At 39.7% G+C, this 11285-nt stretch overlaps 1 protein-coding gene across 1 annotated transcript; it reads right to left on the bottom strand.

Moving 5' to 3' along the window:
* Positions 1-10592: 10592 nt before the first annotated feature.
* On the bottom strand, positions 10593-11285 carry LOC110775381 (uncharacterized). Its single transcript, XM_021979992.2, has one exon. It carries the CDS (start codon positions 11283-11285, stop codon positions 10593-10595), a length of 693 nt encoding a protein of 230 aa, XP_021835684.1.

The following is an 11285-nucleotide window of genomic DNA, read 5'->3' as shown; positions in this document are numbered from 1 at the left end:
TGACATCCATCTGCCATATTTCGTAATCGTAATATGCAGCGATTTCTAACATTATTCGAATAGACTTTAGCATTGCAACTGGTGAAAAGGTTTCATCGTAATCCACACTGTGGACTTGCCTGTAACCTTTTGCAACCAATCTAGCTTTGAAAACTTCAAGTTTCCTATCCTTGTCCTTTTTCAGTTTGAAAACCCATTTGCTTCCAATGGCTTGGTAGCCATCTGGCAAATCGACCAAATCCCATACTTGGTTTTCAGACATGGAGTCTAATTCAGATTGCATGGCTTCTTGCCATTGCTTGGAGCTAGGGCTCGTCATAGCTTGTTTGTAAGTCGCAGGTTCATCACTTTCAAGTAATAGAACGTCATAGCTCTCGTTCGTCAAAATACCTAAGTACCTTTCCGGTTGAGATCTATATCTTTGCGATCTACGCGGGGTAACATTTCTAGATTGACCATGATTCTCACCAGATTCTTCTAAAGATCTCTGAGTTTCATCCTGAATGTCATCTTGAGCATTCTCTAGAGTTTGTTGTTCGACTCGAATTTCTTCGAGGTCTATTTTTCTCCCACTTGTCATTTTGGAAATGTGATCTTTCTCCAAAAAGACACCATCTCGAGCAACAAACACTTTGTTCTCAGATGTATTGTAGAAGTAATACCCCTTTGTTTCCTTTGGATAGCCCACAAGGATACATTTGTCAGATTTTGGATGAAGTTTGTCTGAAATTAATCGTTTGACGTATACTTCACATCCCCAAATCTTAAGAAAAGACACATTTGGAGGCTTTCCAAACCATAATTCGTATGGAGTCTTTTCGACAGCTTTAGACGGAGCTCTATTTATAGTGAGTGCAGCTGTATTTAGTGCATGTCCCCAAAATTCTAATGGAAGTTCGGCCTGACCCATCATTGACCTGACCATGTCTAGCAAGGTTCTGTTCCTCCGTTCCGACACACCATTCCATTGTGGTGTTCCAGGAGGAGTCAATTCTGATAGAATTCCACATTCTTTCAGATGGTCATCAAATTCATAGCTCAGATATTCACCGCCTCTATCAGACCGCAGTGCCTTAATCTTCTTGCCTAATTGATTCTCTACTTCACTCTAAAATTCCTTGAATTTGTCAAAGGATTCAGACTTATGCTTCATTAGGTAGACATAACCATACCTACTGAAGTCATCAGTTAAAGTGATAAAGTAGCTGAAACCACCTCTAGCATTTGTACTCATTGGTCCACATACATCTGTAAGGATTAAACCCAATAGTTCATTTGCTCTTTCTCCAACTTTAGAGAAAGGTTGCTTTGTCATTTTGCCAAGTAAACATGATTCGCATTTACCATAATCCTCTAAGTCAAATGGTTCTAGAATTCCTTCCTTTTGAAGTCTTTCTAAGCGTTTCAAGTTTATATGGCCTAATCGACAATGCCACAGATAGGTGAGATCTGAATCATTCTTTTTGGCCTTTTTGGTATTTATGTTATATACTTGTTTGTCGTGATCTAATAAATAAAGTCCATTGACTAATCTAGCAGATCCATAAAACATCTCTTTAAAATAAAACGAACAACTATTGTCTTTTATTAAAAAGGAAAATCCCTTAGCATCTAAGCAAGAAACTGAAATGATGTTTTTAGTAAGACTTGGAACATGGAAACATTCTTCCAGTTCCAAAACTAGCCCGGAGGGCAACGACAAATAGTAAGTTCCTACAGCTAATGCAGCAATCCGTGCTCCATTTCCCACTCGTAGGTCGACTTCACCCTTGCTTAACTTTCTACTTCTTCTTAGTCCCTGTGGATTGGAACATAAGTGTGAGCCACAACCTGTATCTAATACCCAAGAAGTTGAATTAGCAAGTATACAGTCTATAACGAAAATACCTGAAGATGGAACGACTGTTCCGTTCTTCTGATCTTCCTTTAGCTTCAAGCAATCTCTCTTCCAATGCCCCTTCTTCTTGCAGTAGAAGCATTCGGATTCAGAAGTGGGTTGACTGACCTTCCTCTTTACAGATTTGGCGCCAGTTTGCTTAGTTGGGCTGGCCTTGTTGCCACCTTTCTTAGCATTCCTCTTCTTTCCAGATTTCTTGAACTTGCCCCCACGCACCATAAGCACATCCTGCTTATCACTTTTGAGCGTCTTTTCAGCGGTCTTCAGCATACCGTGAAGCTCAGTGAGCGTTTTGTCCAGACTATTCATACTGTAGTTCAGTTTGAACTGATCATACCCGCTATGAAGAGAATGGAGGATGGTGTCTATAGCCATTTCCTGAGAAAATTGTTGATCCAGCCGACTCATATTCTCAATGAGTCCAATCATTTTGAGAACATGTGGACTTACGGGCTCGCCTTTCTTAAGCTTGGTCTCAAGAATTTGCCTATGAGTCTCGAATCTTTCGACTCGAGCCAGATCTTGGAACATGTTCTTCAACTCACTGATGATTGTGAAAGCATCTGAGTTGATGAACGTTTTCTGCAGATCCGTACTCATGGTGGCGAGCATTAGACATTTCACATCCTTTTTGGCATCAATCCAACGATTGAGGGCTGCCTGAGTGACCCCGTCGCCTGCAGCTTCGGGCATCGCCTCATCTAGGACATACTCCTTTTCTTCCTGCATAAGAACTATTTGCAAGTTCCTTTGCCAGTCAAGGAAGTTTTTCCCGTTCAACTTCTCCTTTTCGAGAATTGATCGAATGTTGAATGAATTGTTGTTTGCCATATTAAAAACTACAATTGAAAAGAATAAACAAATAAATAACCATTCACAGTTTCTCTTAATAAACTTAAATTCTAGCATACATGCATAATTCAATGTTTATTAAGCATTTTATTCAAGTTTTGTGTTCCGGCAGGTGTGAATAAAATGATTCCAAGATCCTAAAATCATTGAAGAACTAAGCACAGTTTGTCGACTTAATCCTAGAACATCTTAGGTAAGCAAAAGCCTTTTGCTAATAGTCTAGAAACTATTCTTGGTTGATAGGTACGTCTAAGAACTTATTAGGTAAACCTATCGATTTTGCCACGACATAAAAGGACTCCTTACTTATATCGTTGAGTTTCACCAAAACTAACATGTACTCACAATTATTTGTGTACCTTGCCCCTTTAGGACCAATAAGTAACACCTCGCTGAGCGAAAACTATTACTAGATTGATGTAAAGGATATCCAAGCAAGTGTATATTTTGGCATGGCACCTTTTAACTCAATTTTTAAGTTTGGAACTTAAGGCTCTTACTATGTTGGTTAGATTTTAAGTGAACTAAAATCCTTAATCATGCAACATAATCAAGCTTTTGATCTCATGCATTTTAAGACATATTTAAAAGCAATAAATAACTTAAAACATGCATAAGATATTTGTGATCTAGTATGGCCCGACTTCATCTTGAAGCTTTAACTTCAAAGTCCGTCTTGAAAATCTCCGTGGGAGGCACCATTTTCTTCAAATAGGATAAGCTATAACTAATTACAACTATTTGATGGTACGCAGACCATATTTGAATTGAAAAAATTGAGTCGGGCCATACTAGATCACATTTATCTTATGCATGCTTTAAGTTATTTATTGTTTTAAATATGTCTTAAAATGCATGAGATCAAAAGCTTGATTATGTTGCATGATTAAGGATTTTAGTTCACTTAAAATCTAACCAACATAGTAAGAGCCTTAAGTTCCAAACTTAAAAATTGAGTTAAAAGGTGCCATGCCAAAATATACACTTGCTTGGATATCCTTTACATCAATCTAGTAATAGTTTTCGCTCAGCGAGGTGTTACTTATTGGTCCTAAAGGGGCAAGGTACACAAATAATTGTGAGTACATGTTAGTTTTGGTGAAACTCAACGATATAAGTGAGGAGTCCTTTTATGTCGTGGCAAATTCGATAGGTTTACCTAATAAGTTCTTAGACGTACCTATCAACCAAGAATAGTTTCTAGACTATTAGCAAAAGGCTTTTGCTTACCTAAGATGTTCTAGGATTAAGTCGACAAACTGTGCTTAGTTCTTCAATGATTTTAGGATCTTGGAATCATTTTATTCACACCTGCCGGAACACATAATTTGAATAAAATGCTTAATAAACATTGAATTATGCATGTATGCTAGAATTTAAGTTTATTAAGAGAAACTGTGAATGGTTATTTATTTGTTTATTCTTTTCAATTGTAGTTTTTAATATGGCAAACAACAATTCATTCAACATTCGATCAATTCTCGAAAAGGAGAAGTTGAACGGGAAAAACTTCCTTGACTGGCAAAGGAACTTGCAAATAGTTCTTATGCAGGAAGAAAAGGAGTATGTCCTAGATGAGGCGATGCCCGAAGCTGCAGGCGACGGGGTCACTCAGGCAGCCCTCAATCGTTGGATTGATGCCAACAAGGATGTGAAATGTCTAATGCTCGCCACCATGAGTGCGGATCTGCAGAAAACGTTCATCAACTCAGATGCTTTCACAATCATCAGTGAGTTGAAGAACATGTTCCAAGATCTGGCTCGAGTCGAAAGATTCGAGACTCATAGGCAAATTCTTGAGACCAAGATTAAGAAAGGCGAGCCCGTAAGTCCACATGTTCTCAAAATGATTGGACTCATTGAGAATATGAGTCGGCTGGATCAGCAATTTTCTCAGGAAATGGCTATAGACACCATCCTCCATTCTCTTTATAGCGGGTATGATCAGTTCAAACTGAACTACAGTATGAATAGTCTGGACAAAACGCTCACTGAGCTTTACGGTATGCTTAAGACCGCTGAAAAGACGCTCAAAAGTGATAAGCAGGATGTGCTTATGGTGCGTGGGGGAAAGTTCAAGAAATCTGGAAAGAAGAGGAATGCTAAGAAAGGTGGCAACAAGGCCAGCCCAACTAAGCAAACTGGCGCCAAATCTGCAAAGAGGAAGGTCAGTCAACCCACTTCTGAATCCGAATGCTTCTACTGCAAGAAGAAGGGGCATTGGAAGAGAGATTGCTTGAAGCTAAAGGAAGATCAGAAGAACGGAACAGTCGTTCCATCTTCAGGTATTTTCGTTATAGACTGTATACTTGCTAATTCAACTTCTTGGGTATTAGATACAGGTTGTGGCTCACACTTATGTTCCAATCCACAGGGACTAAGAAGAAGTAGAAAGTTAAGCAAGGGTCAAGTCGACCTACGAGTGGGAAATGGAGCACGGATTGCTGCATTAGCCGTAGGAACTTACTATTTGTCGTTGCCCTCCGGGCTAGTTTTGGAACTGGAAGAATGTTTCCATGTTCCAAGTCTTACTAAAAACATCATTTCAGTTTCTTGCTTAGATGCTAAGGGATTTTCCTTTTTAATAAAAGACAATAGTTGTTCGTTTTATTTTAAAGAGATGTTTTATGGATCTGCTAAATTAGTCAATGGACTTTATTTATTAGATCACGACAAACAAGTATATAACATAAATACCAAAAAGGCCAAAAATGATGATTCAGATCTCACCTATCTGTGGCATTGTCGATTAGGCCATATAAACTTGAAACGCTTAGAAAGACTTCAAAAGGAAGGAATTCTAGAGCCATTTGACTTAGAGGATTATGGTAAATGCGAATCATGTTTACTTGGCAAAATGACAAAGCAACCTTTCTCTAAAGTTGGAGAAAGAGCAAATGAACTATTGGGTTTAATCCATACAGATGTATGTGGACCAATGAGTACAAATGCTAGAGGTGGTTTCAGCTACTTTATCACTTTCACTGATGACTTCAGTAGGTATGGTTATGTCTACCTAATGAAGCATAAGTCTGAATCCTTTGACAAATTCAAGGAATTTCAGAGTGAAGTAGAGAATCAATTAGGCAAGAAGATTAAGGCACTGCGGTCTGATAGAGGCGGTGAATATCTGAGCTATGAATTTGATGACCATCTGAAAGAATGTGGAATTCTATCAGAATTGACTCCTCCTGGAACACCACAATGGAACGGTGTGTCAGAACGGAGGAACAGAACCTTGCTAGACATGGTCAGGTCAATGATGGGTCAGGCCGAACTTCCATTAGAATTTTGGGGACATGCACTAAATACAGCTGCACTCACTATAAATAGAGCTCCGTCTAAAGCTGTCGAAAAGACTCCATACGAATTATGGTTTGGAAAGCCTCCAAATGTGTCTTTTCTTAAGATTTGGGGATGTGAAGTATACGTCAAACGATTAATTTCAGACAAACTTCATCCAAAATCTGACAAATGTATCCTTGTGGGCTATCCAAAGGAAACAAAGGGGTATTACTTCTACAATACATCTGAGAACAAAGTGTTTGTTGCTCGAGATGGTGTCTTTTTGGAGAAGGATCACATTTCCAAAATGACAAGTGGGAGAAAAGTAGACCTCGAAGAAATTCGAGTCGAACAACAAACTCTAGAGAATGCTCAAGATGACATTCAGGATGAAACTCAGAGATCTTTAGAAGAATCTGGTGAGAATCATGGTCAATCTAGTAATGTTACCCCGCGTAGATCGCAAAGATATAGATCTCAACCGGAAAGGTACTTAGGTATTTTGACGAACGAGAGCTATGACGTTCTAATACTTGAAATTGATGAACCTGCGACTTACAAACAAGCTATGACGAGCCCTAGCTCCAAGCAATGGCAAGAAGCCATGCAATCTGAATTAGACTCCATGTCTGAAAACCAAGTATGGGATTTGGTCGATTTGCCAGATGGCTACCAAGCCATTGGAAGCAAATGGGTTTTCAAACTGAAAAAGGACAAGGATGGGAAACTTGAAGTTTTCAAAGCTAGATTGGTCGCAAAAGGTTACAGGCAAGTCCACGGTGTGGATTACGATGAAACCTTTTCACCAGTTGCAATGCTAAAGTCTATTCGAATAATGTTAGCAATCGCTGCATATTACGATTACGAAATATGGCAGATGGATGTCAAAACTGCTTTCTTAAACGGCGTTTTAACAGAAACTGTGTTTATGACACAGCCTGAAGGTTTTGAGGATCCAAAGAATGCTAAAAAGGTATGCAAGCTAAAGAAGTCAATCTACGGATTGAAGCAGGCATCCAGGAGCTGGAATATACGTTTTGATGAAGCAGTCAGTGACTTTGGTTTCATCAAGAACGCGGACGAATCTTGTGTATACAAGAAGGTCAGTGGGAGAAAAATTGCTTTCCTAGTATTATATGTCGACGACATATTGCTTATCGGAAATGACATTCCTATGTTGAACTCTGTCAAGATTTGGCTTGGGAAATGTTTTTCGATGAAGGATCTAGGAGAAGCACAGTACATATTGGGCATCAAGATTTACAGAGATAGATCTAAAAAGATGATTGGACTTAGTCAAAGCACTTATATCAATAAGGTGCTTGATAGGTTCAAGATGGCGGACTCCAAGCGAGGCTACCTACCCATGTCTCATGGAATGACTCTAAGCAAGACTCAGTGCCCAAAAACACTTGATGAGCGTAGACGAATGAATGGGATTCCATATGCATCATTGATTGGTTCAATAATGTATGCTATGATATGTACACGCCCGGATGTTGCGTACGCACTCAGTGCTACGAGCATATACCAGTCAGACCAAGGAGAGGCGCATTGTACTGCTGCCAAGAACATTCTGAAGTACCTGAAAAGGCACAAAGATGACTTCCTGGTCTATGGTGGAGATGATGAATTAATTGTTAAAGGCTATACGGACGCAAGTTTCCAAACCGACAAAGATGATTTTAGATCACAGTCTGGGTTTGTCTTCTGCCTCAACGGAGGAGCAGTAAGCTGGAAAAGTGCTAAGCAAAGCACCATTGCGGATTCTACAACTGAAGCGGAGTACATTGCTGCACATGAAGCAGCAAAGGAAGCTATATGGCTAAGGAAGTTCATAGGAGAACTTGGTGTAGTCCCCTCCATTAAAGGACCAATAGCCCTGTATTGTGATAATAACGGAGCTATTGCACAGGCAAAAGAGCCTAGACACCACCAGAGAGTCAAGCATGTACTTCGTAGATTTCACCTTCTACGAGAGTTCGTTGAAAGAAAAGAAGTCGAGATAAGCAAAATTGGAACTGATGACAACATATCAGATCCATTAACTAAACCTCTGCCGCAGGCGAAGCACAACTCGCACACTGCAGCTATGGGAATCAAGCATATTGGAGAATGGCTTTGATGTCTCTGTTTAATGTTTTAAAGTTTTAGAGTTTAAATCTTTGTAAAACATTATTGGTTAATCATTCACAATAAATGAAATGAATTCATTTTTCCATTTAATTTATGGTTTATTAAATGATGAGTCCCTTCAATTTGACGATATATTCAAGATAGACTGTCAGGACCAGTCCTGTGACTAAGAAATGTCTATCAAGTGAACTTGAATGTCAAAGGTTGAAAATGGTCCCTAATCGGAGTTTTCTATAAAATTGGACGCATAGAAAACGTTAGACGATTAGAATGCAAGATGACTAGTAGTTCTGTTTCTTGAACTATGTGGACATGGCAATGTCATAATCATTTGCATAGATACTTACTTTGGGAAGACTAGTATCGGACAAGACCTATGAAACTTTACTGTAAGAGATGAAAATCTGTCATGAGTAAATTTCATTAAATTATTAGACACTAAATCCTCAATACCTGAGTGATTTGAGATTACTTGTTTGAGAACTGGTTGCTTTGACGTTGACCAACCGTCGCACCGTAAAAGGAGGCTATAAAGGCAACGCTCAGGTAATCACCTATCAAACGAAGTCTAATCTCAAGATCGCAAGATTGGGATTGTCCTCCCATAAATCGGGATGAGATGCTTAAAAGTTGTACAAGGCCGCTCGGAGAGCTAGAAACTGTGAAATGCATGGCCGTGCTCGGATGAATCATAGGCTATGATTATCTGTTTATTTGATCACTTGAACTCTGAAACCGAGGAACACCTCTGGACGTAATAAGGATGACAACTCTTACCTTATGTTCAAGAGCAAGCATCGAGCGACAAAGGAATTAGGAAATGCACACTTGTCCCTAAGGACAAGTGGGAGACTGAAGGAAATAATGCCCTTGGTCCAAGTATGCATTCTATGTTAAGTCTAATAAATGCGGTTCAGTATTAATTAACAAGTTAATAATTCAGTGAGATCAAGTGAGCTGAATGCCTAGCTAGAGGCCGCTTCAGTTCAAGTGGAATTAATGATATTAATCCACAGCTTACTCTTGACTGAACCCGTAGGGTCACACAAATAGTACGTAAACGGATCAAGTATTTAATGGCATTAAATACTCCATCTATGAATTTTCGGAACCGACGGATCTTGGTTTCAGTGGGAGCTAAGATCGTCACAGGCAAGAAATGAATACTCCGGAAACGATGATATTGCCGGAAACGGAAATATGGATCGTATCGGAAATATAAATATTATCCAAGTCGTAGATGTTGCCGGAAACGGAAACATGGTACGTATCGGAAAATATTATCGGAAATGGAAATATTGCCAGAATCGGAAATATTGCCGGAAACGGAAATATTGTCAGAATCGGAAATATTACCGGAATCGGAAAATAATTCCGGAAACGGAAATATTAAATATTTGTTCGAAACGGAAATTAATTCCGGAATCGGAAATATTAAATATTGTTCGTATCGGAAATGAATTCCGGAATCGGAAAATTTAATCGGAAGCGCATCGTACGAATAAGCATCGGACGAGGCCTGCCGGACGAGGCCCAGCACGAAGCCAGGCCATCGCCCAGCAAGCCAAGCGCGCCGCACAAACAGCCACGCCAGGCCCAGCGCAAGGCCAGGCCCAGCAGGCTGCGCAGCGCGCACAGCACGCGCAGCGCGCAGCGCGCGCGGGCGCTGCGTGGGCTGCTGCTCGCGCGCACGCATGGGGCCCATCGTGGCAGCCGTGCGTGTGTGTGCAAGTGTTTGTGTTCGTGCACGTTTCCTAAAACATGCAGAGTTCGGTTAATGATTAAATTCCTAATTCTATTTGATAAATTAATTAAATTAGAGTTCTTGTAGGATTCTAGGTTTAATTAATTTGTATCTGAATAGGATTTCGATTCCCTTTCCATACCCCTATAAATATGAGGCTAGGGCTCACAATTTATAACAAGTTTAAAAGTATTCAAAAGTGAGTTTTTTGAGAGAAAATTAAAACACACATCTTGCTCATAAAAGTGCCGAAATTTTCTAGTACCTTAAGGGCGATTCTAGTTGGTCAATCTTAAGGCGGATCCGGACGTGCTGTGGACTATCTACGGAGGGACGACACTTGGAGTCCTAAAGACTTGTTCTTTTTAGGTTCGGGCGCAGCTAGGGAGGGCACGCAACAAAGAGTATGCATCTAAATTATGCTATATGATTATGTGTAAATAATATGTTGTCCTGGGTTAATGGTTGTTTCCGCATGATCTATGTAATGTCATATGTATCATAACCTAACACATTCCCCATTCTTTAAATATACGGAAGTCACCCATTTGACCCAAACATTATCTTGCTTGGTAGCTAAAGCCCACACATATTCACCCATGCTGGCAGTGTTCCAGAGAACAACATCTCTAAAGCCTAGACCACCTGTTTGCTTACTGCGGAAAGTATTATGCCATGCTACATTGCTAGGCTTAGAACTATAAGCAAGACCACTCCACAAGAAGACCCTACAACCTTAGTGATCCCCTGTAAAACATTCTTAGGCAAAATGTATATTTGTGCCCAATGCATATGTAAGCTCAACAGAACTGAATTGATAAGCTGCATTCTAGCCACATAAGACAGATTCCTAGTGCTCCACATCTTAATCCTAGTTGTCATCTTATCTACTAACATTCCACATTGAGCAACAGATATTCTCTTAGCACAAATGGGAACACCAAGATACTTGAAAGGCAGTTGACTTCTAGTAAAACCAGAAACATTAATGATTATCTGAATTACTTCATTACTCATACCATGGAAATAAATGGAAGATTTTTGCTGATTTGCCTTCAAACCAGAGGTAGCATGGAACAACTTGAAAGCTTGCAGAATGAGGTAAGCAGATGGGAATTCACCTTTGTAACATAGAATAAGAACATCAGCAAAACACAAGTGAGTAAGTTTAAGCTCTTTGCATCTTGGATGGTACTGAAATTGGCTCATATCACTCATTTTATGCAGTACCCTTGACAGATATTCCATGCAGACAACAAAAAGAAGAAGAGAAATTGGATCTCCTTGCCTTAGACCCCTTTTAGACTTGAAAAATCCATGCATTGAGCCATTAAGCATGAGCGAAAACATTGGAGTAGTCACACACTCCAT

Source organism: Spinacia oleracea, chromosome 6, assembly GCF_020520425.1.
Source record: "Spinacia oleracea cultivar Varoflay chromosome 6, BTI_SOV_V1, whole genome shotgun sequence".
NCBI lineage: Eukaryota > Viridiplantae > Streptophyta > Magnoliopsida > Caryophyllales > Amaranthaceae > Spinacia > Spinacia oleracea.
Note: the sequence above shows the minus strand (reverse complement) of the source record. Positions and strands in the feature narration are given on the sequence as shown.

Coding starts and splice junctions, on each gene's coding strand:
- LOC110775381 (XM_021979992.2), bottom strand. CDS start 11,285: ATGGAGTGTGTGACTACTCCAATGTTTTCGCTCATGCTTAATGGCTCA.